Source organism: Carassius auratus, chromosome 6, assembly GCF_003368295.1.
Source record: "Carassius auratus strain Wakin chromosome 6, ASM336829v1, whole genome shotgun sequence".
Lineage (NCBI taxonomy): Eukaryota > Metazoa > Chordata > Actinopteri > Cypriniformes > Cyprinidae > Carassius > Carassius auratus.
In genome coordinates, this window is record NC_039248.1 from 3273533 (window position 1) to 3287979 (window position 14447).

Consider the following 14447-nt stretch of genomic DNA (forward strand, 5'->3'; position numbering starts at 1 on the left):
ATAATTTTAACAAAACAAGAGGCATCAGGAAAATTTAGCATATCATTTTTTATTTACTGCTGTCCTGAATATGCTATTTCACATAACAGATGTTACACTTATTCCGCAAGACAAAATAATGACTGAATTCATAAAATGTATTTGTTCAAAAGTTTACACACCCTTGAATCTTAATACTGTGTGTCATTACCTGGATGATCTATGACAGTTTTTATATTTTATGATAGTTGTTTATGAGTCCTGAACCGTTGAACTGCTAACTTTTCTCTAGACAAATCCTCCAGGTCCTGTACATTCATTAGTTTTCCATAATCTTCTGCATATTTGACCCCATTCCAACAATGACTGTACAATTGTAAGATCCATCTTTTCACACTGAGGAAAACTGAGGAGCTAATACACAACAACTTCAAAAGGTGAAAACATTTACTGAGGCAACCTGATGCATTAAGATTCAAGCAAGGGTATGTAAACTTTTGAATGGTGTTATATGGAGTTATCATTTTGTCTTTTGGAGTAAATGTAAACATCTCATTTAGCAAGAGGAATGCAAAAAAATTCTGTTTGTTCAGTTGTGTTCATAAAAGTTTATCTTGATGTAAGGCTGTAACAAAATGTAAGAATCATAAACTTTTGTTGGTGATAAAATACTACTGGCTTTTAGTTGAGGAAACCAGGATGAACTTTTAAGTTGGCCAACAAAATAACATCATCCCAGTAAAAGTCTGACATAAAAAAAAACATAACGCTTAAATAAAAGCTGTTTTTATACTCTGAAAGATGATCAATTAATTTCTGCAGCAATCGACAGAATGCCAGTGCACAAACATTGAGGAAATATTCTGACTTCATGTCACTTGAACAGACGGTCTCTGCATTTCTTCTCTCTCCTCTAATATAGGAGTTGTGCGTTGCATTTCAGTAGTCAAATAATCCTTCACAACATGACCTCGAGTTCCTGCGAGGATCGGATAAGGGCTGTTTCCATGGGGAGGAAAGCGGGTATTTGTGAGTGAGATGGCACAGGCCTGCACAGCACTTTCCAGCCGCTCGCTCTCTCTCACTTTAACACATTTTCCTCTTTCTCACCACATTATCTCGGTTTTCTTACTTCTCTCTCACACTGAATTTAGCATCCTGCTGTCCTCATCTCCTCTCGCTCTCTCATGTGTGTATGCAAGCCCTGCAGTGCCCTCTGAACCTGCAGACCAGACGAGATGGCGAAAGAGAAAGGACAACAAGGCAAAAGATGATTTATGGAGCTCGCTAATGTCACGGTCTACAGATATGCAGGCGGTTTCGATTCATTAACCTCCGTTTTATGAGAAACCACAGCGGTGTGCAGATGATGTTAGGACAACAACTGGGAAATCTGTGATCAAGGGGTCCTGAACGTGCAAAACTGTAACTAAATAGTACTAAGCATCCTTAAATCCCCCAAAAAAGTAATATTGGTCACAATGAAATAGTAATATATCTGCAAGCCTGCCAATTTGACACTAACAACTGGAGAAAAGATGCTGAAAAATCAGCTTTGCATCACAGTGATAAATTACTTTTTACAAAATGTTACAATAAAAAACAGTTATTTTGAATTGTAATAATATTTCACAAAATTACTGTCTATACGGCTGAGCATTATAGACTCATTAAAAATCATGCTGGGCCCAAACTTACAAATGGTAGTCTACATATTTTAAATTGACTCATTCATTTTAATGTAGGACAATTTAGCTCAAATGTAGCCTTGGTTAAAGAATTAAAATGTAATAATTAATGTTTGTTCAATGCATCTTGCAATTTTTTATAGAAGGATTCAATTCAATTCAACTCTATATTCTATTCTATTCTGTTCTATTCTATTCTCAGAAGAAACGTCACCAGAAACTTAAAAAACAAGCTTTATGTACTTATTTACCAGAATGTACGGTACTAGATACAGTCAATTTAATTTCCACATTGCACTTGTCAGGATGCGACAGAATCTAAACAGAGAGTGGATTACACTCACATACACAGGATTTCCCTCTAATAGAGGAGGACTGTACGTGTGTGCACATGTAGAAATAGCACACAGTCCTGTAAAAGCTGTTTATAGCCATCACTGAAGGACGAGCTCTGATAATCACTGGTCTTCACCGGGTCAAAGGTCACTGCACAAGTAGCTCCGTCCCATTCACAAGACAACTGCTGCGGTCACACATGTGTGGACAGTGACTCTGTGCAGTCTATCATTATCTCAGAGGGTGTGTGTGTGTGTGTGTGTGTGTGTGTGTGTGTGTGTGTGTGTGTGTGTGTGTGTGACCATGACTGTAACCAGGAAACACAAAGCGCAGCATCTATTCAACTGCTTGAGTAAACAGACCTCATAAAAAGAAAGCACTTTGATCACGAATGCCTCATTCCATCCGTCCGCTTCTTGCTTCAGTCATTTTCAACTCATCTGCCAGTACGACAGCAAAGACCTCACACTTGGTGGATGTTTCTACCTCAAGGACACATAAAATACACCACAAAGATCATCTGACCCAATATGAACAATTTTTTTTTTTATTGGGTTGTTAACGTCATGCTAGCTGTCTGAAGTTCAGTGTTTTTCTCTCACAACTCAAAAGAAAATGTCTGAATTACCTGCTGGTTTCTGTCTAATTTCTATCTAATAATCTATCTAATTTAATTGCTGTCTGATCTATGCATTTACATGGAGGACCCAATGCAAAGAGAAACCATTGTTAGATGCAGTAAGGTTTTTGTTAATAGTATGCAATAAGTCAAATATTACAATAACTCTTGCTCATTACACTACTGTTCAAAAATTGGGGGGTCAGTAATACATTTACCTTTTTAGGAAATTAATACTTTTTATTAAACGATGCACTGAACTCATCAAAAGTAACAGTAAAGACATTTTAATGCTACAAAAGATATCTGTATCGGTTCATCAAATAATTGTGATTTTAAGCAGCACAACTGCTTTCAACATTGATAATATAAAGAAACGCTTCTTGACCATAACATTTTCAAATTAACAGATATTTGAAATCGAATTACTATTTCACAATATTACTCTTTTTAAACTGTATTTTTTGACACTTCTTTAAAAAAAAAAGTGAATATAAAATTGGAGCTTTCTGAAACTTCAGAGTTAAAAACAGCTTTTACTGGTCAGAAACTTAATTGAACTAATTCTACTATAACATGAGCACACTATTAAGTTAGAAGGAGGGGCCTGAGTCATAATTAGAAACCAGTTAAAAGATGACCCTAGAAACCATTAGAGCACACAATCTCTCCAGAGATCCAGTTTCCTAATGCATTAAAAAAATGCATAAAAAAAAAACACTCAAAACACTTCATCATCCACATAGCTACACAAATTTTACACTTGTTTTTTTAAAAGAATTTAAATGAACTATATAAATAATGCTGCCAATCACGGTGCATGAGATGACAGAACATCAGATCAGAATGCATGGGCTTTTTGTTTCGTGATCTTGAGATGTAATATGTCTTATAATATGTCTTATTCATCATGATCTGATGGAAGCAAGTGTTATTACTGAACGGTGAATACTTCCATCAGATACTGCAAAGCAGGAAACGGAAGTGTGCAGAGGTCAAAGTTTTGCTTTGGCAACTTAATACAGGTGGTCAAACAGGAAAACATAACTCAGAATCAAATATGAGCTCTCAGTACAAGGCTAGAAGGTTCCCAGAACAACATTTCTCCAGTATTTGTTTGTTTTCTGCAGCACTGGGTTAGATTATTGATTTCCTCCGTGGCTATGCTCTCTATGTTTCGCGAACAGGTAAACGAACACACAGAGCCTGAGAAGGTTGGGAAATCATTTGTTCCCAGGAAAAACAAAGCCCATAATCATGCATAAATGTTAATCTGACACACATAAACGCTATGATGATGAGGCTACATTAGCATGCTAAAGAGGAAATGAAGATCACAAACTGGTTAATGTATGAGCACAGAAACCATAAACAAAGCAAAGGTCATTCTCTCAGTGGGAAAAAACACACACACACACACACACACACTGGACTTCAGCGACTATCAGCTCATGATGGAAATGGCAGGTTGACCGTTTCACTGTGAGAGAATCAAGACTTGATTGAAAACTGAAACAAAACTGTATATCATGATGCTCCTTTATCATTTTAAACCTGATTGAAAAGTAAAATGTGCACATGTTTAAGTCTTATATTCCTTCTATTTTAGACCCAAATCTCACGTTTCCTGCCACGACCCAGGGCTGATGTTCAGATTTGGCAGTCGTATTTTATCTGGCAGGTCATCTGGATCAGATCTGCGTCCCTCTGAGGGGCTCACGCTCTAATCGCTGTATTACGCTGACATAACAGACCCACAAGACACCGCTGACACTCGGGCTCTTGACCAAGCAGAGTATACTCTCTCTGGTCTGGAGAATGTGTTATTACATTTGTTCTGGCTCATGATTACGGAGAATGATTTGGTGTTAAATGTCCTGAACCCATCACAGTCTGATGATCACAACAGTCTCGACACCAGCGTGAGGGTAACTGTTAAAGATCTGTACTGACAACACAAAACACAAAGACAAGGAGTGTAAAGGAGTGTAAAGTGTGTTGTTGTGTTGAACTACTCGCTAAAGATCAACCTGCAGCTAAACGGTGCAACTAAAACTTACAAATCGTAAAAAAAGTTAAAAAACATTTTTGATTATAAAGAAAATGCTATTTTAGTTTTTTTTTTTTTCATTTAAAATGTCATGTTTTATTGAATGTTACTTTGTAATTATTTGTGAAATTTACTAAAAAAAATCTATAATTGAATTATTTTTTTAAGTAAATCATACTTTTATGTAACTGAAATATAGATATTAGATGAAACCCTAATGAAAACTGGAAATGCAGCCTTTGCATCTAATGGAGAAAATAATTATTAAATATATTTATCAAATAGTTCATTAAAAAATATTAATTGAAGTACCAAAAATAGCTGAAAGAACAGTAAATTTATAACTTTTTAAAATTAGTTTAAAAAAAAGTATTCAAAATTACAGAACTAAATTACTAAAACATACAAATATAAATTGAAAAAATAATAATATAAAAATAAAAGCAAAGCATTAATTAATAGTATACAGATAATAGCAAAACAACACTGCAGCTGTACTACAAACACAATATCTAGGGTGAAAAACATAAATTCAACATTTTAGAGGGCATAAAAATTAAAAACACATTTTACTTCCGTAATTTGATTTATTTATATTTCAGGAATTGATAAGACGACGAAACCACCCCAAACTGCCACTATTGGTTGAGTCAATGTTGCACAAACAAATGGAGCAACGTTTACACTTTTTGGGGAAACTGACATCTAAATGTGTTCTTATAGTTATTCCTACGTCTTGAACTGTAATAAGAAAGTTTTTATCATTTAAAAAAAAAGACACTTCTCCTTTAAGACTTTTTCTTTTTTTTTTTTTCTTTTTTTAAAGCAGCATTATTTTCTCTTCATGAGCTCTTCTTGGGGAAAACTCTTAACACCCAAATGCATCTGTGGTCAGTGGGGAAGTATAACAAAGAGAATCTGTCACTGTGCGCTGAATTATCTCGGGTTGATTATCTTAAACTCTGATTATGTGATGTCACAGATGGGGGTCGGTAGTATCTCCAATCCCTCATAAATGAAAACAACTGACATTGACATCCACCTGAGCTCAGCGGATCTCTCCAGAGGGCATCCATCTCATGATGTCACCACATGCGTTCACATACAGAACAGAGTGTACCAGTCCCATACACTGCACGAGAAATAAATAAATAAAACTGCACTCCTCCTCATGTGCAAGGAGATTATGTGGCTGTGCTCAGTGATGCAATGTGCATATGCATGAGAAATTAAATGCATTAACTCTATGAAAGTGCAAGCTTTTTACCTTATTGCAGTATAGCATCCAAACCTCATACAGTCTCTCGGTCGATGCCATTCTGCACCGCAAGCTGTGAGCATGTAGGCAGAAATCTTTCTGGTGATATTATGGTCAGTATTCCCAATCCTTCATGGTGTCAACATCCTGCCAAAAGGAGTTTGCCCAAATGCCACGTACATTCGTGTATAACAATCCCACCTCGGAGTCCGAGTTAATCCAGGATGACAGACCGTGTCATTTCTGTGTGCACGGTGAAATCACATCCATCATGTGAACGATACCAATCCCAGATGACTTGGACTTGTTAGTTTCCGGCAGTTTTCCACCAGCCGCTTTTTGATATTCCAAAAATGCCTGTGCTCTTCCAAGCCCTGTCGAGAAATACAGCACACATTAAAAACAGCCCTGGGTTTCGATACTGCACAAATGCATTGCAAAAACACATGCCACAGATAACAGTAAACATGTAATGCATGACTTTAAGAGAAGGCAAAAAATAGTCCAAAATAAACAGACCCATGACATCATCCCAGGCCAACTCAACATGTTCACAAAGCCAACATTATAATTCAGCCTCGAAATAGCATGTCAACTATATTTTAACTCGACAACATCAGTTTGAATATTTTCTATTTCTATTTATAAATGTCCAAACATTCGCACATAGTAAGTTGATCTGCTGTTTTTTTAAGATATACATGCAAAAAAAAATGACTGATTCTAGATTTAGATACAAACTCACAACACAAGACAGAAGACGTTCAACATTTAGACCAACAGCATTACCTTGAAATAAATATTTACTTCTGAATTAGATGTAACGTTGACTCTTACGAATACACCATAATATCAACAACTTGTCATATTATAAAGATCAGATCATAATAACAAGTGGCAGAGGCATATACAATACTAATGAATAGATCAGCTCACTGTCGCTGTTAAACTCACCTGCCTCAACAAAAGCAGCCCGTCGAAACTCCCGAGTCCTGAACCAAAGCTTGTGTTCTGGTGAAGGATCTAGGAATGTGGCATAAACTGAGAGCGCCACTGACATTTAAACCAGCTCGGTTTCAACCACCCAAACTAGCTTTTGACTCATTTTGTAAGCAGATAAGCCTGACAGCCCGGATGCATATGACAAATACCATCGCATTGGACTGGGACTGCTCGTCACAAAGCCACTGCACGGGCTCGAGACGCTTGAAGGTGCGTGCGCGCTCGCGTGCGTGCGCGTGTGTGTGTTTTCTTCTTCCCTAAATGTTTTACGACAGTCAGCGCTCCTTTACGTTGCCTATGTGGAGCTCATGTGCGTCGCAAAGGCGTGGTTATGGTTGAAACTAGAGAGACGACCAATCGCTTGGTGTAATGAATATTAATTACCTCATACTTACGTTGCTACGTAAGAATGCTTGAGATTTGTTCTTTTTTTCCTTCTCTGACAGTCATATTTTATAACTGATCTTTTAGTTGGTTTATTTTTAGACTATTTAATTTACTTCATAAAAATCTAAAAATGTATTTAAAAGATTAACTTTAAAATCCTAAAGAAGAATGTGGCGTAACTTGTGTGTAAATGTGTGTAACTTTTAAAGTCCTAAACTTTTATACAATTTCCCTACTTAAGACATACTGAAAAAAAAGAAAAAAAAGAATAATAATAATATATATATATATATATATATATATATATATATATATATATATATATATATATATATATATATATATATATATATATATATATATATTTTTTTTTTTTTTTTACTTGTTTATTTATTTTACGCAGTTTGTCCCGGGTGTTCTGTTAAATTAAACACCAATAATTCGGTCGTTGTTGTTTTTAAATCGACAATTAATGAACTTTTGTAAAGATTAAGTCACCTTGACATGAAATATATTGGTTTCTGCAAGCATTATATGTTAAACAAATGCAGGATCTATTTATGATGATTTAATGGATTATTTTGACAATATATGACCGTCCCCTGCTGGCCAGAGATCCTAAATACAGAAATACTTCGGTACAGTTAATAAAAGCTCGTCAAATGCAACACAAACGCTGGAAATCAAATGTTTAAATGAGTTTAAAAGAAAAATTCACCGAATTAAATAAATTCGCAAAATTACAAGGGAAATAAGGTTTGAAATATTATAAATAACTATAATTATTTAATTGGCGGGAACCTTTAGAATTTCACTTTAAATCTACTGCATTAAGAAATCGCACAAGGCAAAAAAATTAATAATAAATGACAGGACACCAAAGAGGTATGAAACGGAGTAAGAATATATTTATCATGTCTAAATATCTTATTTAGCTAACATGTTTAAAAAAAAAAAATTAGTAATATAATATCAGTCACAGTTACAGCTGCTCAGTCCATCAGTGTCATCTTGATTGGGTTGAGGCAGTGTTGAACAGCACAGCATTGATGTTTTGGTTTGATTCTTCACAGGATTAATACGTGCAGTGTTAAAAGTATTGCGCCCTTATACATTAGATTACAGTATACAAAATTAGCTTTAGTTTCTATTTGGAGGTATACGGTTGTGTACGTGATGACGTTATATCATTACGTGATGTTCTCAGCTAAAAAGCAAAGATGTGAACTGATGTTATGTTCAAGTGATGCTGCTAAAATAAAAAGCTGCTGAAGAAAGGATAAGCACTGAGCTACGTTTTGTTTGTTTTTCCCACACGCGAGTGAAAGTGAATAGCGCACTCGGGTGCTCAACAGGTTATGGGCCCAGTCACGGAAACAAACGAGCGTGAGTAAAGTTAAGTTCAGTCAGACGCGACGTATAACGCGTGCTATAAAGCTAACGATAAAGCTAAACTGAAGAAACATATAAGAAGAAAGGTCGGTGATCCTACAAAATGGCGAACAGAGCGGTAGGAGTCATGGCACACTCTTTGTTTGATGGATCTGAAGATAAATATGATCTTTGGGAAACGAGATTCTTAAGCTATCTACACACTCTAAAGCTAAAAGAGACTATTTTGCATGAGCCCACCGGTGCTAATGAAGAACAGCTAGCTGAAGACAGACGGAAGAACGCTGATTGCTATGCTGAACTTGTAAGACTGATAGATGATAAAAGCCTATCACTGATAAGACATGAAGCTGCTGACGATGGCAGGAAAGCCCTAAGAATACTGAAAGAACATTATTCAGGGAAAAGCAAGCCACGGATAATAAATATGTACACATCGTTAACTCAGCTACGCATGTCAGACAATGAGAGTGTTACAGACTACTTGATAAGAGCAGAGAACATCATCACAGCACTGAGAGATGCAGGAGAAACCATGAGTGATGGATTAACCATAGCGATGGTTCTTCGTGGATTACCTGATATTTTCAAGCCGCTAGCCGTCCACATAACACAGAATGAGGACGACGTTACATTCACAGATTTTAAGAGAAGACTGCGGATTTACGAAGAGGCGGAGAAAATGAAAGGAACAGAATCCACAGATAATGTGATGAAGACACAGACGAGACAAGGAAAGGGTCCTGCCAGGTACCACACTAAAGAAAGAAAAGATGAAGACACAAATATGACATGTTACAAATGTGGAATAAAGGGACACAGAGCGAGAAAATGTTACAAGAAAGTGTGGTGCAATCATTGTAAAAATAGTACACACGCTGAGTTTCTGTGTAAGAAAAAGGGTGACCAAGATGGCGTCAGAAAGGTTACAGATGAACACAATAATGACCCAGACCATGACCATCTCTTCAAAGCTGAACACTCAGAATATGAAAAACCAGCAAACAAAGTAAAGATGAAAGGGATCATGGTAGACGCAGGAGCTACGTCTCATATTGTGAGTGACATCAGAAAGTTCAGAAGTTTTGATAGCTCTTTTCAACCAGAGACTCATTCAGTGGAATTAGCAGACGGAACGAAGTGCAGCGGAATGGCGCAACAAAGAGGAACGGCAGTGATTTATCTCCTAGATGACGCTGGAAAACAGCACACTGCACAGCTACGGGACGCGCTATACATGCCTTCGTACCCACATGACATTTTCTCGGTAGCAAGAGCGACAAATGGAGGAGCAACAATCATTTTCAAAAGAGGAGACAATCACTTGATAACCAAAAACGAAAGCAGGTTTGATATTCATGAAAGTGGAAACTTGTACTATTTACCAACACTAGAAGAGGATGTTGACCAGTGCAAAGTGTGTCATGATTTACAAACCTGGCATGAAATTCTGGGACATTGTAACTACGAAGATTTAAAGAAGCTACAAGATGTAGTAAGAGGCATGGAGATAAAAGGAAATAAAGTGAAAGAGAAACAGCTATGTGAAGTGTGTACACAAGGAAAATTCACGCAGACCAGAAACAGGGAGCCAGACAGAAAGGCAAAGAAACCCCTAGAACTAATTCACACGGATCTGGCCGGCCCCATGCCAACACAGAGCAAGGAAGGACACAGATATGCACAGTCATTCACAGATGACTATTCAGGTACTATGTTTGTGTATTTCTTGAAGACTAAAGGTGACACAACACAAGCTACAGAGAAGTTTTTAGCTGACATTGCACCTTTTGGAGAAATCAAGTGCATCCGTTCAGATAACGGCACTGAATTCATGAGTCGAGATTTTCAAACACTGTTAACAAGGAATAAGATTCGACACGAAACATCTGCGCCTTATTCACCACATCAGAACGGCACAGCAGAGAGAGGATGGAGAACACTCTATGAAATGAGTAGGTGCTTACTGATAGAGAGTGAATTACCAGATGAGTTGTGGAACTACGCTATGCAAACATCAGCCTACGTGAGGAATAGGTGCTACAGTAGACGTACAAAGAAGACAGCATACGAGTTATTCACAGGCAAAAAGCCAGATCTTTCCAAGATGCAGAAATTTGGATCAACATGTTTTGCTTACAAACAAGAGAAAAGCAAATTTGACTCAAGATGCGAACAAGGTGTTTTCATAGGCTACGACAAGAACAGCCCAGCCTATCTAGTGTACTATCCTAACACTGAAAAAGTCCAAAAGCACAGATTGGTGAAGTTTACAGCAAAGACAATCAGTGAAAGAGAAACACAGACATCTGAGACACACACAGGATATGAAAATATGAATCCAAAGATCTTCAGCAGTGAACTTAATGTTGATCAAAGTATGGAGGATGAACCAGATCAGGGTTTTCAGAGGGATGTTCCAGAGATTTCGCCTGAACAAGCTGATCCCAACCAGTCAGGTAGAGTTGCAGAAACCGTGTCCAGAAAGAACCCACCAAGAACCAGGAAGATGCCAGCTCACCTACAGGATTTTGAAATTGAGGACACAGAAGACAAACTGCAAACATGCATAGATTTTTGCTACAGAGCAGTATGTGACATACCTCAAACCTACCAGGACGCCATAACATCAACAAAATCCAAGCAATGGAAGGATGCTATGGACAAAGAAATGCGATCATTGGAGGAGAATAAGACCTTCACACTCACGAAATTGCCACCAGGAAGACAACCAGTAGGAGGAAGATGGGTTTACGCACTCAAAAGAGACATTGACGGATCTGAAAAATACAAAGCAAGATTTGTGGCGAAAGGTTACAGTCAGAAACAAGGGACTGATTACGATGAAACATTCTCACCCACAGCTGACATGACAAGTGTGAGAGTGGTTATGCAGAAAGCAGCGCAAGAAAATCTGATTTTGCATCAGATGGACGTTGAGACAGCTTACTTACATGCACCAATAGATCACGAGATCTATATGGAACAACCGGAGGGTTATGAGCAAAAATCTGAAAGAGATGCAAAGTTAGTATGCAAGCTAAAGAAATCTCTCTATGGCCTTAAGCAATCTGGCAGAAACTGGAATGCTGTGTTACATGTATGTTTGACAGAGAATGGTTTTACACAAAACCCAGCTGATAACTGTGTGTACACAAAAGAAAAGTCAAATGAGAAAGTAATCCTGATAGTATGGGTTGATGATTTAATTATAGCTGCTAACAATGAAAGTGTTCTGAAAAATGTGAAAACAATGCTCACAGAACGGTTCAAAATGAAAGACATGGGAAGGTTGAAACATTTCCTGGGCATAGATTTTGAACAATCAGAGGGTCTAGTCAAAATGTCACAGGAAAGATATGTGAGAAAAATACTAGATCGTTTCGACATGCAGAACTGTAAATCTAGGGAAACTCCATGTGAACCAAAGCTTGATTTTACAGAAAATGCTGAAAAAATGAAAGAGCCAAAGAGGTTCAGGGAGGCAGTAGGAAGTTTAATATACTTGTCCACTTGCACGAGACCAGATTTGAGTTTTGTCGTCAGTAAACTATCTCAGTATTTTGCTGAACCAACAGAACAGCACTGGAACACAGTAAAACATGTGTTCAGGTACCTTAAAGGTACAGTAGAACAGCAATTATGCTTCAGAAGGAATGACACAGAGAGGCTAGGTCTGAGTGTGTATAGTGACGCTGACTGGGCATCGGATACGAAAGACAGACGTAGTACCTCAGGATACTGTGTTAATTTAAGTGAAGGAAGCTCTTTGATTTCATGGAAAACCAGAAAACAACCAACAGTAGCCCTTTCTACTTGCGAAGCAGAATACATGTCCTTAGCATCCGCCATGCAAGAATGTATCTACTTAGAGCAGTTGCTTAAGGGTATGGACTCATACAAATACGCACAAACAAAGGTGTATGAAGATAACCAAGGTGCCATTGCATTAGCCAGAAACCCAATCTGTAGGCAAAGATGCAAGCACATTGATATCAAATACCATTTCATAAGAGAAATTGTAAATGATGGCAAAGTTATCTTGGAATATTGTCCTACAGAGACAATGATAGCTGACATAATGACAAAGCCACCCACCAAGCAGAAATTAAAGAGGTTTACTCAAGATATGTTTGGAACATAAAAAGTGTAAAAATGTATGTAACACTAAACTTATGTGAAAGTTTATTTGTTATTTAATTTGTTATTTTTGGTAATACAAATGGCTAAGAGCGAGTGGGGGTGTTAAAAGTATTGCGCCCTTATACATTAGATTACAGTATACAAAATTAGCTTTAGTTTCTATTTGGAGGTATACGGTTGTGTACGTGATGACGTTATATCATTACGTGATGTTCTCAGCTAAAAAGCAAAGATGTGAACTGATGTTATGTTCAAGTGATGCTGCTAAAATAAAAAGCTGCTGAAGAAAGGATAAGCACTGAGCTACGTTTTGTTTGTTTTTCCCACACGCGAGTGAAAGTGAATAGCGCACTCGGGTGCTCAACATGCAGCTTCTTCATTCAGAGCAAGAGGAGGCTTGTTGATATCTGAACACAGAGATACACACAAACACATGTACTGTACACACACCCACATGTTCACTGGCACAGGTTGAGTGGGTGATGCACCAATGACTAAAAACACACACACACACACAGACAACATGATATCTGACTCCTGCATTCATGGCTCAGTTTGATGACCTCACTCATCGGAGTTGGATCAAATCCAGTGATATGCAGTTAGTTCATGATGTGATTGGCTGCTTTGAACATCAAACAGGAAGCTCTGAGCACACACTGATATGGTTTGTATATAAAATAGCATACTAAGAGTATGTATGGCAGTATGCATGGAATACTTGGGTGACCTACTACATTGGCCAAAATGTGCAGCATACTTATGAGCACACAACATGAAATAAGACACTAGTCACACTGGTTCTGTCCATAATAAAAGAGAAAATGATGCATGAGGTGACCAATCAAATGGCTTGACAGTGCAGTTTCTTTCCTGTATTTTACAGAAAGTTGGATGGGAAGTATAAAAAAATGCTTGTTTAAAAATAGCTAATAGTAAGGCTGCATGATTGTGAAAAATTGTGATGAAAAAACTCCAGGTTTGCTTTACTTGCTTATAGAGCTGTACAATTTGATCAAGAATTTTGTTATTATATGAATATAGTGTACATCATTTATTATTATTATGATATATATTTATAAACAAATAGGAAAAAATATAACTGCAATATTTTAATATGTTATAAAATTAATAATAAATTAAACAAAAATAAAAATGATTAGTTTTGTAATATTTCACAGTCAAATTAAAGTATTCAAGTAAAACATTATTATTATTAATATTGAAAAATAAAATAGCCATTTTATTCTACAGTGAAATAAAAAGAAATATTTATAATTTAATAATTTGTATTTCTCAATAATAATAATAATATTTCACAGTAAAATTAAAATGGTGTTCAAGAAAACCATTATTATTAGTAGTAGTATCATTATCATGATTATTGATAAATAACAATTATCAAAGAAGAAATATTAGTATTGTCATATTTACTGTAAAATTAAACATATCAAGTATTTAGGAAATATATATATATATATATATATATATATATATATATATATATATATATATATATATATATATATATATATATATATGTATATATATATATATATATATATATTTATTTAATAAATTCAATCAAAGCAG

General features: G+C 36.4%; 1 protein-coding gene across 4 annotated transcripts in view; it reads right to left on the minus strand.

Annotated features, from left to right (window-relative positions):
* Positions 1 to 7200, minus strand: part of nbeal1 (neurobeachin-like 1) — a 50084-nt gene extending 42884 nt beyond the window's left edge. For all 4 annotated transcript variants that reach the window (XM_026256318.1, XM_026256314.1, XM_026256316.1 and 1 more), the window contains exons 1-2: positions 6885 to 7200; positions 5940 to 6304 (exon numbers count right to left, since the gene is read on the minus strand). In XM_026256318.1, the coding sequence (XP_026112103.1) occupies positions 5940 to 5990 (51 nt within the window). In that variant the 5' untranslated portion in view covers positions 5991 to 6304; positions 6885 to 7200. The remainder of the gene's footprint in view (positions 1 to 5939; positions 6305 to 6884) is intronic.
* Between the last annotated feature and the right edge of the window lie 7247 nt (positions 7201 to 14447).